Raw genomic sequence first — 17,580 nt, 5'->3', positions numbered from 1 at the left:
GATTCAGTTGGGTATAGACACTGGATCTATCCAAAAGACTTGGTTTCTAGAAAGAAGAGCTCAAGTCAAATCTGGCAATTGAAACAGTGCAAGCAATGGATTCAGATAAAATAGTCTGATATCACAGTTGTTAAAGTAAGGTATCCTCCAGTATCAATGCAAAAAGGTCCCAAAGCCTTCCTGTTTGCAAAAGGCGTCTATCATAGGGAGACAAAGCAAAACAGGCTCAGATGGTTCACTCGCAAATGAAACAACGGACGGGTAGCGGCAGCCCGTCAAAGATGCAAAAAAAAGGGGGTGAAGAGGTAAAAGGTAGGCAAAGCCAATAGTAGAAGCGACGAAGCTACCGTTTTTTTGGAGTTCATGTCAAGTCATTATCGAGGAGTAGCTCTCTCGGAATAGTGATGCACATGGAGATAGAAGAATGAGGAGGGGAGAGTGTTGGATGTGCAAGGGAACCGGATGTGCACGCGATAGGGGTTACCGCTTCAACGAGCTGCGATTCAACGCTTCAAGTAGCTCGGGTCGATTTGCGAGGGCGGTGGCAGCGTGTGCATAAGAAACCCACTGGCGTCTCCGCTTGTGCATTTCGGGCCACTCGGTTTCCTCTCGCTCGACGGTGACTTCAAAGAACTGGTATGACGCTTTGGGCGCTTGCGCGGTGAGAAGGCCGGAGGGTCTCATGTCCGGGATGAGTCCCAGATCTCTGATCACGATGCAGATGACACCAGCTTCTTCCCAGGCCTCACGACATGCAGCCTGCTCCGCGGTTTTTTCATCAAGCTCCCATCCACCCTTGGGGAGCACCCAGCCTCCGGGTCCTGCGGACTGAATCATGAGGACTTTGGTCTTGTCGGCGGAAATAGGGACAACGCCGGCTACCAGTCGCTCGCCTTTTGAGCCGTACCCTATGACAAGCCGTTAGAGTCAGGGAACACAGGGACAGTGTAGACGTAAGGGGGACGGGTTCCCCCCACGTGCGTGGCCGTAAAGCGACATCAGCGAGAACTCACGTTGGTTTTTCCGCCCAACGCGGGCTTCCATCGACCGTATTTGAGCCATTGTAATAGACAATCGGATATCTTTGGAATTACTCCAGGTTTGGGGTTTGGAAAGTTCCCAGAGAAGTGAAGAAAGAGAGAAAAGGAGTGGGAAGGCCAAGGAAATCAAAAAGGTCAAGAAAAACCCAATAGATGATGCTTTCGCAAGCTCCCTCGGAGCCTTTTAGGTCTCTGAGGTGAGAGAGAAGAAGCTCCCGGTATCTGTGGTGTAGAGAGCGGGAGCACAGCACGAAAGCGGTCGGGGGAAATTTTTTTTTTTTCTTTGGATATTGCGGAGGTGGGCAATGGATATCAGGTCTTCCCGTTCATGCCTGACGGGGGATTGGAATGGTAAGTGGAAATAGGCATGGTTTTCAAAAGAAGATCTAAGAAATGAGAGGTTATTGAGGAATGGAGAAAAGAAGAGAAGTGGGAATGGAGGGGCACGGCGGCGCAGTCCGGGAGAATAGTCAAGGTACGGGGGTTTTTTTTTCTTTTTCCTTTTTTTTTTGCCTTTCTCTTATTAATTTCTTTTCTTCTTTGCATATTTACATTCACTTGTCTGTGTTATACATGCACTGGAGTCACTGAAGTCATTATATAGCCACTATAGTCATTATAGTCACTAGACTCACTATAATGAGTAGCCAGTTCAATGACCTGGAGTTTTCTCCTTTTTTGACTCTATATATGGTCATGTGACTCACCATGAAGCACTAGAGATGTTTCTATATTTGCTATCGACTATATTTAGCTATATCCTGCCATAATCTACTAGAATCTGCCATGGTCTACGGAGTACATTAATTTTATACCTATAAGTTACCACTCCGATCTCCGATAATTCCAACCTCACCCTCTAAATGTGCGTCGGGTAACGAGCCTCTTAAAACCTACGGGATTTGCTGGTACCGAGATGGAAGAAACTCGGCCGATTTGACCAGAAACTATAAGATCGGCCCTGTGGCTGAAGAGAGATGAGATACATATACCGTTTAAAAAAAAAAAACTATAGACTTAAATAACTAGAACAAACGTACACCTAAATCAAGTCATACCCCCCCTTGCCGTATAGAACACGCGATTTACAATCCCCGCCGACTTCGCTAGCCTCATCTTTTACTCCCCATGACTACAACTCACATCCACTCCCTTCTGCACGCCTACACATATTTAATCTCACGATGCAACGGGTTGACGCCGAGCGCGCGCGAGAATTGTCGCTGTTCCGCCCACTAGGTACGTCCCACTCTCCCGCAGCGAACCACTGAGATAGATCTCTGTTACCCCGTGGCGCTTCCACTGGCCCCGGCCGCTACCACTGAAGGGAAATTGGCGAGGGTCTCAACACCAATGATCTGGCCTTTGATCGTCCAACCCCTCTTATGCAAAGACTAATGTAGTGTGATTCTCTTAGGTTACGAAAAGAACTCGTGTGGTTACTGCCAGTCCAGAGACGGAAGTTTGTTGCCCCTCCCCCTGTTCTGTTCTTTTTTTTCTTTCAGGGCTAGAATGGTTAGGCAGGGATGCTGACATGTAAAAGGTGCATCGTACTACGTCCGCTCCAATTCCGTACTCCCGGGGCATTATGAAGAGCTGATCAATGGCGGGTGGCGACGGTAAGATCCCACCAGTTGAATTTCCCTGTAACCCATCAGACCACACTAACATTTTTAGATCGGGAAATCTTTACTACAAACAAAATCTGCTTCGGTCTTGTTGTCCTCACTATACTCTGAGACTGGAGGCATCCGTTTATCGGCCCCGCCGTGATCAGCGTAAGGCCATCAACAAGTGGAACAAATTTATCCTAGGTCCGGAGTATATGCGAAAGGCAGCCCGGCTTTGTCCACAAACCCGCGAGTATGTAATCTTATATTTGTCAATTTACTATCAGATCATTTACTAATGAATGCATAGAGAGAAAAAGCACCGCAAGTGCAACTTCGACCTTCTGTCAGCTGTCCATCAAAGCGAGTACGGCCACATCAAACGGCCCATTGACCCTGCTACCAAGCATCCCATTGAACCAGCGCACCGCTTTGAAGTCACCATTGAAGGGGACTCTGTGTCTCAGGCAAAGTTTGAGCTGTTCCGCAAATACCAAACCGGCATCCACAGAGAGGATTTCTCTGAGTTGACACCTAGGGCCTTTCAACGCTTCTTATGCTCAGGTATCAAGCGAACTCCGAATCCACTGACAGCCACCAATGCCTCTGAGAAGAAACTCGGCTCATGGCATCAATGCTATCGTCTTGATGGCGAGCTCATTGCTGTTGCAGTATTGGACCTGACCCCCAACGGCGTTAGCTCCGTCTATGTTTTGTAAGCTGATGGCTGACGGTACCCCGAAATACCGATGTGACAAGCTAATGTTACGCACACAGCTATGATCCCGCCTACGAACAATGGGAGATTGGCAAGCTGAGCGCCATGCGTGAAATTGCCTTCTCGATCGAGAATCGGTATCAGTACTACTACATGGGTAGGTCGCAGTTGTGGAACTAAACCCCTGTTCACGCACCTCTAATCGAAGTATAGGGTACTATATTCACTCCTGCCAGAAGATGCGTTACAAGGCCAATTTCCGTCCCCAGTACATCCTCGGTATGTTTCCCTCGTGTCCTTGTCTTAGTACATATATTTTTTTGTACTACGTGAAAATCATGCACGGCATCTGACCCTTTTCTCTGCTACTCAGACCCTGAATCCGGCGACTGGGATCCGCTCGCTGGCGAATTGACGGAGAAGCTTAATTCCCGTTCCTATGTCTCTTTGTCTCGGGACCGAAGATCCTCCCCTGAGCCTGTGGTCCCGGAAATTGACGGGGATCTAGAAGAGGTTTCCCTCTTTGATATCGGTATGCCCGGTATTCTTACTGCCTCTCAAGTGGAAGCACTGGACCTGGATCATTGGCTGCTGTGCTTTGACGGCGGTTTTGTTCACATGAATGTAAGCACTCAATTTTTTGAGCCCCCTTGAGCGAGAGGAACATCTTTGCTAATTCCAACTAGAATCTAGTCAATTGGGAAACCATGTCAATGACTGAGCCAATGTCTATCAAGAGAATCGTCGCCGAGTTGGCCGCAGTCCTGGGCCCTAAAATTGTCCGAAACAGTGCAGTGGATTTGATTGGTTAACCAAGATCTTTCACAGGCAAGCTTTGAGCCTAGGTTTACTACCACCAGGAAAGGGGATGGAACAAAAGTAGATTAATTGTGTAGAATAGTTGATTCACACGCAATTCAGTCAAGTCCGCAAATCAAGATAGTCTCTTCTAGTTTCCTTAATTTCAGATCACGACGATGGAACCCTTAGCAGTTGACTTGGTAAGTCTATAGAAGTCTTCAAAATCAGGTAGTATCTGCTATACTCAGGGTTGATACGTGACGTGTGTACTGCCCAAACTCCAATGTCACCAATCGCGCCTTCCTCTTCCCGCGTACCTAATTAGGAACCCCTACTTTAGTATTTAATCCACTCTCCTAATCCATTCTCTTCGGCAGTAAAATATTTTCTCTCTTCTCTCTTCTCTCTTCTCTCTTCTCTCTTCTCTCGCTATCTTAATACCCATACCCTTTCGCCTGGGCCTTTGGCACCCTTAGAGCCAAAATCCCTTGACCATCATTCTTCATATACGCTAGCCCTCAAACGGGAGGTGCTTGGCCAGGTTTGATGCCACAGAGCGCAGGGCCTGTGTGAAAAAGACCCGAATTCCAGTAAGGAGCACCTTCTGGACATCGACAACTCTCTACTAACTCTACAAGTACCGATCCCAGGATGGGATTAAGTAGACATTTCCATCTATTGGACAGCTGCTGGAGGTCCTTTATGATGGGGTCGCGGTAAACCAATCGAAACGGAATTTTATGGGAGAATAATTGCAGGATTCAAGTCCAGCCATCTTTCCACGCGCTGCGAAGATTTTGGTGGTCGAAAGATTCTATCAACAAAAGCATGCCTTTCTTTTCCAACAACCCCGAATACGCTTTGGACTCTTCTTCACACTCGCAGTTCAGTATCGCTGGAACTCGGTCAATTTTCTCCACCAACCAACACAAACCCCATATACGTTTTACTTCATCTCGTTTTCCCTTCAAACGAGCAACCTTGAAAACATATTCAATCTCGTTCCAGCATACAAACACCAATGCCGTCAAGAATGGCCACAAGCTATCAAAATGAAGATAAGAGTGAATTCGAGGTGAAGGGTCACTCAAAGTGGACCTTCCTACCGGTTGAGCGCGAAGTCACTACGCTGCAACGGGCCCTTCTCGAACAGACCTGAGTGCAGAACATCAGATAGCGGAGACCTGTGATAGCCTGCGTTAAGTAATTGTATAGTACAGGCAACGAGAGAGACCATTAGCTCTATTTGACAGCAGAGACATATATATCCTCTTTTGAGAGACGAAGGTTAGAGGGCGACTTCAGGCCCTATAAATAGTCGTGGGCGTACAGAACTACTAGGCTTCCTCGCCCATAGCAGGTAATACTTTAAATTGACAGCTTAGGAAATTCCTATGCTTCCTTTTGCATCACTCCCATCTACTTGCCCTTGTCCAGCTCATTTTCCTTTTGTGCTCTTCCATCCTTCTTTCGCTGCAAGTCCATACTGGAAGTTTACTTCGCACCAGTAACATGTATCCAGTTTATTAGACCAATCATACCAAAATTGCAATATTTCTTCTCATAAGCCGGAATAGTCGGCAAGCACCAAAAAAGGAATACACCGTATAACCCAGGGACAGCACAAAGTATAACAGCATAATCTAATGTATCGCAAGCGAAATTCAGACCGGAATGTTACCGCTAGAACTAAACCGCAGCCATACCCGAGGGCAAGATGGGTAGCACTAGTGACACACCGTAATGATTGGTCGTTTTTGTAGCCTTGGACGTTATCGGTCGCTTTGACTTTTCCCTTTTGTGTATCTTCCTTGATACACATATATGCAAGTAGTCAATCCCAAAGGTTGGCATGGATCTGGGTTCTATTATAGAGCAATTTCAGTTTCAAAGACTAACAGAATTCAGAAAATGAACTGCCTGCTTCTGGATAACCTATATAGCACCCGAGAAGCTCAATTGAGATACCCAATGAGCCAAATTATAATGTATGTTCATGATAATGTTGGTACATACAAGGAATAAACAACAGTAATGTAGACATGATCGCGTACCAGAAGTCTCTACGATTGGATAATGTCAAGTATTCGGCCAATAATCACAACCATCTAAAATTAACCCTGTAGCTTGTGAGACATATTTGCGGTTCTTTCGAAAGAAGCTCGAGCTCCGTATAAATTCGACTGACTGAGATCTCTTTTCTATATTCGTTTAGTCGCCTACTCCAACATAAGATGCACATCTTCCAATCCCTCTATAAATGTCTGGAGCATGTCTGCATATATATCAACCAATTCGTCTTGGAGACCTTAGCCCAAGGTCCCATCTCATAATATATAGACAGGAAAATGTCTAACAAGTCTTGGTTTTCCTTTGCCGTTTTAGTGCTCACCCCATGCTTTTTACTCACTGAGTAGAACTGGGCATGACCTGAGCGCTCTGGTTTGCTCACTGAGCAGTCTGATCATACCATGACTTGAGCAAAGCGCGGGAGCAGCGTCAGCAGCTCACCTCAATAAAATGCACCACGCTAGCCTCATCCAAATACAGTTGGTCTCCAGAACCTTTGACCGTTGTTCCCTCAACGAAAGGCTGGCATTATCAAATTGGTGGTCGATCCCAGTTGTTTCGCCTCCAGCTGGGAATATAGTTGCAGAAAATATCTAACCCTCAATATTTGGTTCTACGATATCTAGAAATATCTCAAACTCCAACTAGATGGTTCGTAAATCCTATATAGCTTTTATTTCTTTTCTTGTCATTTCTTGTCATTTCTCTTTTTAGTTTTATTTACGCTTGAATAATATGGGCTTTGGCTTGGCACTAGCACGTATTTGGCAAAAGACTCAAGACTTACCCTTCCTCATCTCTTCTCCCCTCAACCACCAAGTCAAATTTCACACAATCGAAAATGAAAACGATCGGTTAAAGATGAACGACCTCCGAAATAGCCTTTGCACCTACCCAGACTGGGGATATGTCATCTATCGCACTTCCTACTCTGCTGAATCAGATACTCTATTCCCAGACGCTATCAGATACATTGAGGCCTGTATTAAACAAGCATTCTTCCAAGAAAACAAAGAAGATCCTACAAATGAGCCGAACGAAATTTGGGCCAAACACCGGTCGACTATCGTGCAAGACCCCGCGCAATTTAACGGGGCGTCTCTCGAGGCGATTCGCGCTCATTTTGAGGCCTGGGTGAACGCTCAAGACATGCGTGACGATTGGACCAAATGGCGAATATGCATGATTATCGATGAAGAGTCTCTGCAAACGCTAAAAGGTACATCAGTCGCGGCCCTTGAAAATGAAAGGCTAGAGAATTCCGATGATAAGCTACGATGTGTAAAGGTTCTGGAAGCATTCCCGTATACGGATCAGTATGACAGATTCCCGGGCTGGATGAAATGCTGGACATATGCGCTCTGGGATCTCTGGGCGATGATGGGAGATGGTGATGAGATGAGGCAGTTGTTTGACTGTATTGATGATTTTCCATTTGAGGGGGTGTACTGCGGAGGATTTAGTGATGTTTTGCAATTCACACGTATAAGGCAAATAGGAGTTAATATCAATGACCTGGCTTTGTCAATTAACATTTTAAAAATTCCAAGCTATCAACTGTTGCGATAGCTAACACAAACAGATCTTGGATACATGTTTCGATTGCAGAGTCAATGTTATATCCCTCTACGCCTTCAGCCTTGAAAACTTCAACAGACCTAAAGAGCAGGTCGATGTTCTTATGAAGTTGTTAGAAGGGACATTTAGAGAAATGGGCGAGAATGACTCATCAATGAAGAAACACAATCTTAGAATCCGGGTATTTGGTCGTTTGGAATTGCTAGAAGACCACGTTTTAAGGGCTATTTCCAAGACTATGAATGCTACCGAAGATAACTGGGGCAAGATTGTGAATATTTGGAAACCGGGGTATAGTTTTAATTTTGTTGAGATGGCAAAGCAGAAAAAGAGCACTGGCTTATATGTGATTTGAGCTGTTTCATACTGGCATTATGCGAGACTATTTTATCAGCCTCTTCATTTTCGTGATATCTTCCAAACGCCTTGCTCGGGCCTATGGCCTCTGTTCAAACCCGTCAACATCGCATGTACCTAGAAAGGAGCGCGATATTGACGGAATGCCTCCAGCGTCGAAGCTCCATGCAACATATTTTGCAATAGAGTAGGATAGTCCCACCCACACCCAGTCGCTGCCATGGCAGTCAGACTAGCCTGATCCTCACGACCTGGTCGACCAGGACCGGTCATGTTCTAGCAGTCGAGGTCAGCATATAAATCGCAGTCCCTATTCAAATAAAGACACATACAGGTTTCATATTGATATCAAAAATAGCAAACTCTGACCCATGCCGGAATCGTCGAACGTCAATGCGGATGGGAGCCGTTGCTTTGATGAGACTTGCCACCTCTTCGCATTGACGCATCACCTGGTCATAATGTTGGTCCCGCATCTCGTCCTTGGTGACAACGCGAGAGTTTGCAGTAACAGCCACTGTGCCATTGTACGGCGCGATACCTTGGTTGTGGTTGAATCGGGCCACAGGAGGCATACTCCAATACTCCGCTCGGTCGAGGGATGGGGGCATCACGGTGATTGTGGCTTCCTCGCCAGATAGAAATTCCTCTAGTAGGACCACGGGCGATTCTCCGAACAGGGATTCGACATGGTCTTTCAGCTCAGAAGGAGTATGGCAGACTTGCACTCCATGGCTCCCGCGACCACGAACCGGTTTCCCGACAACTGGGTAGTTGGGGATTGACTGAAGTAGGACATCTAAGTTGTCTCCTTCATTCACAACCCACGATTGAGGTAAGGTAAACCTCCCTCGCTGACGCAGTTTATCGTTCAGGTACATCTTGTCATCGAACTTCTCCACCAGACCCGGTGGTTGGCCTACGACCTGTAGAGTCGGAGCATAGCTATCCAGGCAGGATGCTGTTTGGAGAGGATGGGAGGAGAACACGATCGTATTCGCCCACAAGTATATGGCGCCTTGGCTTACTGCGGAATATATCCCTTCTTCCGAATCCGGGAAACACCAACCCTCATCATGCTGGGCAGTGGGAGGGGAGGGCTGGGGCGTGATGACATCGATTCCCTTAGAACGTAATGTGTATGCAATATCTGCGCCTGAATCCTGATATCCTGTGACAATTCAGCGCTAGCAATTATCGTCCAAGGAAATGTTTTGGGGTATCTTACCACCTGGTTTGCGTGGTTTGCGGACTCCGTTGATTGTAGGAGGGTCAATTGCTTGGAATAATACTGCGACTATAGGTTTGCTAGAAGAAGTATTCCATTCCGATCTTTGGATGACCCCTATGGACCGTGAGGCTTTCAGCATGGCGAGACAATTGAATGAGTTGTAAAGTTAGAGTAAAGCTATGTATAGGCACCCCCGCCCCCACGCTGTCTCCGAGTGTGGGGGTAACTTCTCGGACCGATCCTACTTTATATGAAGTAGGTATAGTCACCCATGGCGTTTCAAGCTATGCTTGTGTTTATAGCAAAACCCAACAGTTCTCCCAATTTCATCTTGTTCTTGAAAAAATGCCAAGAGATAGTAACACAGATTACCTAACTAGGCTACCTTTGTGCAGAACCTCTAGGCAGAAATTTGGGTGTATAGTAATGTATGGTGTGCATGAAAGATATGTATGACTCTAAAATGACAAGCCGACTAAACGTAATACACACTTTTGATATTATGTATGATAAAAAAAGGAAATCTAGCATCCACACCCAGCGAGGCAAGAATAGTCAGTGACTTATAGGGCTTTGTCAGGTCTTAGATATTAGCCTTTCGGAAATCTCTTTGATGTTTCGCTTTTTAGTAGTGAGAAATATGCACTTAAGTCTAAGAAGTGCTGTGATCACGTAGAATACTTCAGGCCTTTGCTGTCTCACTGCAAGGCTATATATTCATCCCTCTTTCCCTCTTTTCCGCTGGCTCTTCTCTTCATATAAAGAATCAGTACAAGCAGCGATGGAATAGACTACGTTCAATATATCCTTACAAAGGCCTGACATGACTCACTATATATATATGGTCAAAGTATTGTTTCTCCTGTGCCCCTTTCCTCATTGCCCTAGATCCACATTATATAAAATAGATATAAAGCGAGTACCCAGATATCCATGGTGTGTCAAATTGTGCCTACTAGATTTATAATACCGTGGAATCTAACGACTACAATATACTCATTTTGTTTGTTTCTCAGATTCCATCTTGTGTGGATGGGGGGTATTGTAAGTTCAAAAGACCTTACTTGCTTTCTAACCTTCTTTCTTTCTTTATGCCACTCCAAACAAATATCCAAACATCACCATGGCCACTTGTTCTTTTAACAGACCTGGATAAAGCTGACCAAGACAAGCTTGCTGGGGTTGTACAGTTGATGCTCGAGGATGACCTCAAATATTATCCGAAACACTACTTTAGAGCCAACGTCCAAGCCACCTCCGATATCAAAATTTGGTCGCCCTCCCGATGGTTCCTTCGCTCTATCTTTCAGCAGGGCATCAACCTGGATAGCCAAGGCAATATCCATGGTCTTGCGGTCCTAGCATTATGAGCCGGTTGCCCATGAATCATGATGAAGCAACCAAAAGCCATCTCTCCAAAGGTCGTGGCACCCGCTGTGACCCAAGAGGTGGAATCTCTGTGATTATAATATCTACAACAGATCTCCAGTCCAGGGCGATGCCGAAAATCCGGTTCTCGTATACGACTTTCAAGTGTCCTAGTTCCGATCCGCCATCAAAGACTGGGGACCCCTATGGTATTGTGGATCACAAGGAATCGGAGGCTTCATGGTACATGACAGGATGGGCTATCTTCTATGTTCTATCATGACCGGAGTATAGAGCTCGTCCCATGGGGGTAACACAGAATCAGGACTCGATAACGGCCTTTGAGTACTAGCCGCCATAGTTCCTTTGGCATCCGGACCAACCATGCTTGCCATGCTTGTCAAAGAGGCAGTATTTCCCAAGACCTGTGGGTTTGTCTGAAATCGTTTGACAGACGAAGAGGCGCAGAGAATCCAGGATATTATGTTGGGAGCACGTCATCCTTCCAAGACAAAGTCCGGTATGCCGGGGCAATTCACCTCCCACGCCCGACTCCCACGCAGATTCTCCGATATCTCCTGATCTTCGCAGGTCCTATCCGGAGGGATATGCATGCCTTGTGGCATGTTGTCAATTTGAACCATGCGGATCAGACTTGTCAGGTGGCATGACTAACCAAGCCGGTATGACTGACGATCAGTCGCAATATATATATGTATACATATATGGGACATTGGCAGCCAGATGTACATGGAGCGTTAGCCCGATGCGTACCCTACAATGGGTGTTTCTTGTTCAAAGAGCCTTGAAGACGCAATTTTCTGGAAGCAAATGCTAAAGAGATTTTTGCGTCCATAAACACTATATCAGCACTATATAGGAGGGCTCGAGATTTTGCAGCACTTTCTTACCTTGACGCCAGGCCTCCCCGGCGAAGAGGAAAGGAAAGAGATAAAGCTGTCTGACAAAGCAGCTTTGGTACAATGGCACCCCGAAACAGAGGCAATGGCAGAAATCCTAAGAAGGATAGAATCCGACAGCAAAGCCAAGATCCCAGCTTCCGAGGTGATCGATATCGACCTAGAACTTTACGTTCTTTTCCCGGGAGGTGCTCCAAATCGGCCTAGCTGATATGAAGGAAAACCAGGTGCTCGATTGTTTTCCTCGGGATAGCGAGGGGATGGTATCTTCCTCCTCGCCCCTCTCTGCACCAACTGGCAGCAAAAGGCCCAAAAAAACAGCAAGCCAAAGCCTATTTCACGCAAGATGGGGCCTCTCAATGCAAAGGAGGTGGTCAAAAAACCCCAAGAAGCGGGTATTTCAAAGAATACAATCTTCCTCTCTTGGGCATCATGGGGATTTGACTTGTCCTATTTAAGGGAATGGCTCGAGCAAGAAGGCTTTCACAACATTCTCCCCGGTAATGAGAATGTTTGCTTTACCACGAGTTCAGGGCTAACTTGAAGACGTTGACTGATACGAGCTGCTACCACGGCAAGGCATTTCCACTATCCCTGCAGTGTTGGCATGGTTGTGGTTTCTTTTTTGTCAATGAACAATTCGCGGTTGATCAAACCGCTATCCTGGTTTCGGTAAAGCAATTATCTTGGGGACTCGGCACACAACCTACTGGAGTACCTGTCATTTACATGGGTGCAGCCTTTTTTCTTACTGACATGGACTTCTTTTTGGATGTCTTTTGAAACGTCGCTTTTATATACATATCTTGGTGTTAAATCTAGAAGAATGGTCAATAGCTATAGAAGACATGCTAGACTTATTACTCTACGACAATATAACGGAAATATAAACGGTACAAAAGACTTATCTATATATAATCAGGGACTTATATAGGAAATTTGCATAAGAACAATGACTATGAACAGCAAAAAGATTCATTCATACAACCACAAAAGAACCCCATAACTGCACGGCGCCATGAAGTGAAATCAAACCAGCTGGCGCCACATATTTCTATCCCTTTTCCTTGCAAAACCTATTTCGCCACGAAACCAAGCGCAAGGGGAAAAAAACACAAAAGCAGTCATTCAAAGAGGCACAGCAGGTAAGCCACCAATTCCCACGAAAAAGACCGCAGCCGCGGATGCCCTGCCACATATGCCCTAGAACGCCAGAGAGGAGACAAAAGAGCAGAGACAAAAGAACCCAACCAAAGGATGCTATGCCAAGATAAGAAACGAGGCCAAAAGAAGAAACAAGACACTAAGACCAAGACTCAACTTAAGCCTTCACTCATCATCATCTCTCCCCTCCAAACCATCAATCATAGCCCGACTGGGCTTCCTCCCTGCCCCATAAACAAGCTCCATAAGCTTCGCTTTCTGTCTTTCCCGAACAGTCCGCAGGTAATCGTACGTCCCCTCCAACCCACGGATCTGTCCATCGATAACAGCTTCAACGGGTCCAAGCATTCGGCCTGCAGAGCCGGAATTCCCATTCCCGCTCCCCCCGCCCCCATCAACAGACCCGACAAAGCTGACAGAGTCATTCCGACGCACAAGTGGGCTGACTAACTTCCTGCGTAGTGTCTCGAGGTTAACCTTCAGTGTGAGTAGTCGGCCGCGGTGGTCAACGAGGAGGTGTTTATTAGCGACAGTGCGACTGCGCACATTCGCGAGGAGTTTCTTATTCTTCTCGTATTTGCGAACAGCCGCGGCATCCGGCCCTAGCACGCGCGTCCACAGGGAAGAGAGCATCTCGCCCTCTGCGCGTTCCTGGGCGTCTGATTCGCGGACGACCGTGCGCTGAAGATTGAGGAATTGGCGGTCGATGGACTCGAAGAGCGCGAAGAGCGCCGTTGAATGGGTGAGTTCGCTGTTTATTGATTCTTCCAACACGGAGAGGAACTCGGTGAATGTGCGGGTTAGGGTTGTGCGTGTGCGCTGCGCGGAGGTTGGCCCGAAGACAGCCATTACGAGGTGACCAAGGGGCGTTGTTGTTGTTGAGGTTGCAGAGACACCGCCGCTGTCGGAAACTTGGGCCGAGCGTTCGAGCGCGCCGAGGCGTGAGAGCATGTTGTGCATGTTGTCGAAGACTATTGTGGGGAGGGTGCTTGGGGGCTGGGCGGAGAGGGTTTCGAGCTCGCGCTTGGCCCAGTCCATTACTATTAGGATGGAGTCGATGTCTGAATCGACGTTCGCGAAGAAACGGGTTAGCTCGAGGGAGAGGGACTTGAGTGAGTCGGAGAGCTCGTCTAGTTGGCGCACGATTATGGGCGCGCTGGTCATGTTTGTGCCGCGGACGGACTCGCTCAGGTCCCAGACTGCGACGCCGGTTTCTTGCAGGGTGCCGATTTGCTGAACGCCGTTCTCTGAATAGTATATCAGTGGTTCGAAGGAGCGCGCGAAGCCGGATAGCTTTACTAGATCGGGGATCGATTGTGGGAGGCCTGGGAGGACCAGAGCGCGCATGAACGCGACTGAAAGGAGGAGGATTATGATAGATAAGGTAGTGTTAGACTTGGAGCTGGTCATGCGCTCGAACTTTGAGCGCAGATAGCCAAACAACGCGGCAATGGGTTCTCGGTGCTGGACTTCTGCACGCACTGCAAAGCGAATGTCTTTAATCATTCACAACAATCGTTAGTATACCCGCGCCTGCAACTGAAACCAGATCAGACAGGGCCTACAGTTGCTCAGATTCTCCGCACCAAAGCCCACCCCGTCGTCCTCGGGACTGTGGCGTGGTGTGCGCCCTGTACTCGGAGCCGGAGGCGGACTTGGGGATCGTCCGTGAAGGGGGGTATCTGCACCCGCCGGTAGAGGCACATTAGCCGCGACAGAGATGTCGCCCGGGGTAGCGCGATCGACCTGTCTACTCTTCGTGGGACCCTCGGATGCATCCTCATACTGTGGACTTGGCTCACGCGACTGGGACGGAGAGACGCTGAGCCCGATTGTGGGCTTGAGCTGCAGGCGATCCGTAGTGAAGTTATCCTTGCGCAGATAGGGCTGGTGGCGGTACCATCCACTGCCCTGGACGTATTCGGGTTGATGGAAGCCTGGGGGTGACCAGCGCTCCTGGGCCGGGTCCTCGATCTCTCCATCCTCCCCATCTGAGTCCTCAGACCGGAATCCGGAGTGTTGGGATGGCAGCGCGAACATTGGGGACCTATGGGGGTTGGTATTGTTCTCGAAGTCTTCGAGCGACGCGTCCAGGGATGGATGGTCGTCGAAGACGTTGTCTAACTCGTCCAGCATCCCGGACGGCGTATCGCGATAGTCGCGCCTCGGAAGAAGAGGCACTGCAATTCTCAGCGACGAAGCGCAGATCAATGCCTATGAGTGGCGATCACTTGCGGATGAACCGGTTTGACTCCTTAGGTAAAACTAGGGTGGTTAGTATATGCGCTGGGACGGTGTCTCCCTGCGCTAGCCGTTACAGAAGAGATCTGAGCAATCAACCCCACGCCAAAGATGCGATAAGGTATGATGCGATGCGATGCGACAAGGCAGGTATTGGATTCTAAGGTGCAACACAGGATATGTCTGAGATAGGCACATTCGATAGCTGATGTTGGACAAGATTGCGATCAGGAAACGCGCTGAAGATTAATATGGAACTGGGATCGAAACGCCTCGTTGAGCAATGGAGGAATCAGGAATGAGAAGACGAGAAAGCATGCATCCCCTCACTTGTATCCAAGTCGAGGAGGTTGGGCCAATCAGCCTGACCCCTGCCGGGTCATGTGCTGAGACTCGAAGCCAACACGGCGTGTACACATCAGATACCGTAAATGTACAAGGATGGTACTGCGCGAGTACTTTTAGATTGTATAGTCCCTGCAGCGACCATCAAGGTCCTCATCAAGTAACTGTCAAGTATCTCCGTGCCTGACCGCCCATGTTTGCCCAATCAGTACAGCCAGGACCATCAACCAATCATAAGACAGACCTCCTTGATCATCCGAAGAATCTCAAACACTTTGGAATAAGCGTGCATGACCCCCCCGTTTGCAGTGCGTTTGTTCTATCAAATATCAAATATCAAACCAAAAGGAACAAGAAGAGGAGAAGATCAAATCTATTTTGAGTCATGGAAATTGTAATAAAAATACAGGCCCGGTCCCTTGGGAGACCCGGTAATCAGCCCATGGCGCCATAATCCCAGACTTCTATGGGGAGAAACAGAAAAAAAGCCGGGGAATAAAAAAGAACATCAGGTCGTTTATGCGGTGTTATCCTTGAGCCAGCTGTGTGGTTGTTAGTTGAGTAGTCAAGGGGTGTGTGGGTTCGCGGGTAACGTACGTGATGAGATCGTTGCGCTCCTTGGTCTTCTTGAGACCACCGAAGGCCATCTTGGTACCGGGAATGAACTTCTTGGGGTTCTCGAGGTAGGAGAACTATGGAGATATCGTTAGCGGCCGATCGAAGCTGAGCTGAAATCGGTGGTTTGACACTTACCAGAGTGTCCTCGTTCCACTCAACACCGGCCTGCTTGTTGGCGTCGGTGTAGGCGTAGCCCTCGGAGGAGCCAGTCTTACGGCCGAAGAGACCGTGGAGGTTGGGGCCAACCTTGTGGGGACCGCCGGCCTCGGTGGTGTGGCACTGAGCGCAACGGGTCTGAAAAATAAAAGAGCTGTTAGTTTTCCGTTCCTTTCGTATGCGCGTGAAGTAATAAAGAACTCACCTGGAAGAGCTTAGCACCCTTGGCGGCGTCACCTGGAGAGAAGGTGAGATTAGCGATCCTGTCGGCTTCTTTTTTGGCTTCTTCGATGAGGGCAGCTTCTGCACGCTCGGTCTCGCGCATGTCGATGATCGTCAACGTGCAGAACACATCGAAAGTAGTCATGTTGAAAAATTGATGCGTGGTATGTTGGGAAAGGTTGCGGTGATCCGCAATTGAGTGGTTGTTAGGTTGACGAGGCGCCAATGGTAGTAAAGGCGAGGAAGTGTTGTCAATCGTCATCCCAAGGTAACAAACAGTGTTGCCATTGTGTTGCCATTTTAGGAGTTGGGATACCCTTCCTTCCTTCAACCTCGATGGCGCCTCCCCAACCTCCTTTCAGCTCAATGGGGGAATATAGATAGCTTACCAGGAGCGAAAGATTCTTGCTTCTTAGGAGGCATTGTGAAGTATTATGAAAGAATAATAAAAAGAGGTTATTATGACACTGTACTGTACAGAAAAAAAAACTGGGAAGGGGAGAAAAGAAAATCTGGTTATTTGTACTTGGCCCCGACACGCTTTCTCGTAATCTTCCGCTCCGCCAATCAGAAGTCAGATGATTCAGGTGAACGGGCGCAACCGGAAACTTCGGTGTGGCTGTTGTACACTGACGACTTACACTTCTGTTTTGTCTTGCGTTTATTGAGATTTATGCTGGGGACAACTAGCAGTTCACCTTATGGCAAAGAACCAACGTGTACCCTCTACCATCTTCCGCCCCCATGATCTCATAACTCATCATCACCTGAGTAGTCCAGAATATGGTTCCTGACTAACTCACTTGTTTTGTGGCATATGCAAGCTTCATGGAGCTTTAAAGACTGGAACATTCAATTCCTATCTGGATGCCCCATGGCGACCGAGCTCATATCTCACGCGCGTTTACCCCCTTCCTTCCACCCCCCTGGAGAACTGGAGCAATCTTCCGATCCACCGCGGCTTCGAAATGACAGGGTTCTCATTCGCCCGAACTGATGCCCCCGGTGGTCCGATGTGTGGATCCTGAGGCAGAAACGGATTATTTTCGATTCATTCTCGGTGAATGCAATTTAGCTTGTTGCCGAGGTTGCAGTAGACTTGGACAATGACCTTTCATTAGGTTGATTTATGTAAGAAGAA

At 47.7% G+C, this 17,580-nt stretch overlaps 8 protein-coding genes across 8 annotated transcripts; 4 read left to right on the top strand and 4 right to left on the bottom strand.

Moving 5' to 3' along the window:
• Positions 1 to 480: 480 nt before the first annotated feature.
• N7537_006589 (NUDIX hydrolase) lies at positions 481 to 1,062 on the bottom strand (the record flags this gene model as incomplete). Its single annotated transcript, XM_056897646.1, has 2 exons — positions 481 to 908; positions 1,014 to 1,062. The coding sequence occupies 2 exons, from the start codon at positions 1,060 to 1,062 to the stop codon at positions 481 to 483; spliced, it is 477 nt and encodes a 158-aa protein (XP_056753431.1).
• A 1,162-nt stretch (positions 1,063 to 2,224) lies between these two features.
• Positions 2,225 to 4,180, top strand: N7537_006588 (arginyltransferase; the record flags this gene model as incomplete). The annotated part of the gene is made up of 9 exons (XM_056897645.1): positions 2,225 to 2,279; positions 2,458 to 2,502; positions 2,584 to 2,659; positions 2,718 to 2,903; positions 2,961 to 3,365; positions 3,428 to 3,525; positions 3,582 to 3,647; positions 3,742 to 3,992; positions 4,055 to 4,180. 9 exons carry the CDS (start codon positions 2,225 to 2,227, stop codon positions 4,178 to 4,180), a joined length of 1,308 nt encoding a protein of 435 aa, XP_056753430.1.
• Positions 4,181 to 4,997: 817 nt separating this feature from the next.
• On the top strand, positions 4,998 to 5,328 carry N7537_006587 (uncharacterized protein; the record flags this gene model as incomplete). Its single annotated transcript, XM_056897644.1, has 2 exons — positions 4,998 to 5,074; positions 5,178 to 5,328. The coding sequence occupies 2 exons, from the start codon at positions 4,998 to 5,000 to the stop codon at positions 5,326 to 5,328; spliced, it is 228 nt and encodes a 75-aa protein (XP_056753429.1).
• A 1,772-nt stretch (positions 5,329 to 7,100) lies between these two features.
• Positions 7,101 to 8,106, top strand: N7537_006586 (uncharacterized protein; the record flags this gene model as incomplete). Its single annotated transcript, XM_056897643.1, has 2 exons — positions 7,101 to 7,706; positions 7,822 to 8,106. Coding segments are annotated over 2 exons (891 nt in total), but the record flags the coding sequence as incomplete, so codon positions are not given.
• A 185-nt stretch (positions 8,107 to 8,291) lies between these two features.
• On the bottom strand, positions 8,292 to 9,544 carry N7537_006585 (ATP-grasp fold subdomain 1; the record flags this gene model as incomplete). Its single annotated transcript, XM_056897642.1, has 3 exons — positions 8,292 to 8,450; positions 8,507 to 9,345; positions 9,403 to 9,544. The coding sequence occupies 3 exons, from the start codon at positions 9,542 to 9,544 to the stop codon at positions 8,292 to 8,294; spliced, it is 1,140 nt and encodes a 379-aa protein (XP_056753427.1).
• Positions 9,545 to 10,528: 984 nt separating this feature from the next.
• Positions 10,529 to 10,775, top strand: N7537_006584 (uncharacterized protein; the record flags this gene model as incomplete). The annotated part of the gene is given in 2 exon segments (XM_056897641.1): positions 10,529 to 10,538; positions 10,552 to 10,775. The coding sequence occupies 2 exon segments, from the start codon at positions 10,529 to 10,531 to the stop codon at positions 10,773 to 10,775; spliced, it is 234 nt and encodes a 77-aa protein (XP_056753426.1).
• Positions 10,776 to 13,022: 2,247 nt separating this feature from the next.
• On the bottom strand, positions 13,023 to 14,993 carry N7537_006583 (uncharacterized protein; the record flags this gene model as incomplete). The annotated part of the gene is made up of 2 exons (XM_056897640.1): positions 13,023 to 14,353; positions 14,423 to 14,993. 2 exons carry the CDS (start codon positions 14,991 to 14,993, stop codon positions 13,023 to 13,025), a joined length of 1,902 nt encoding a protein of 633 aa, XP_056753425.1.
• Positions 14,994 to 15,960: 967 nt separating this feature from the next.
• On the bottom strand, positions 15,961 to 16,862 carry N7537_006582 (c-type cytochrome; the record flags this gene model as incomplete). The annotated part of the gene is made up of 5 exons (XM_056897639.1): positions 15,961 to 15,985; positions 16,041 to 16,135; positions 16,197 to 16,355; positions 16,423 to 16,454; positions 16,829 to 16,862. The coding sequence occupies 5 exons, from the start codon at positions 16,860 to 16,862 to the stop codon at positions 15,961 to 15,963; spliced, it is 345 nt and encodes a 114-aa protein (XP_056753424.1).
• Positions 16,863 to 17,580: the final 718 nt, after the last annotated feature.

The sequence above is a fragment of the Penicillium hordei genome, assembly GCF_028827395.1.
Source record: "Penicillium hordei strain IBT 12815 chromosome Unknown utg000003l_segment0_segment0, whole genome shotgun sequence".
NCBI lineage: Eukaryota > Fungi > Ascomycota > Eurotiomycetes > Eurotiales > Aspergillaceae > Penicillium > Penicillium hordei.
The sequence above is the reverse complement of the archived record's forward strand: the minus strand, read 5'-3'. Positions and strand labels throughout refer to the sequence as shown.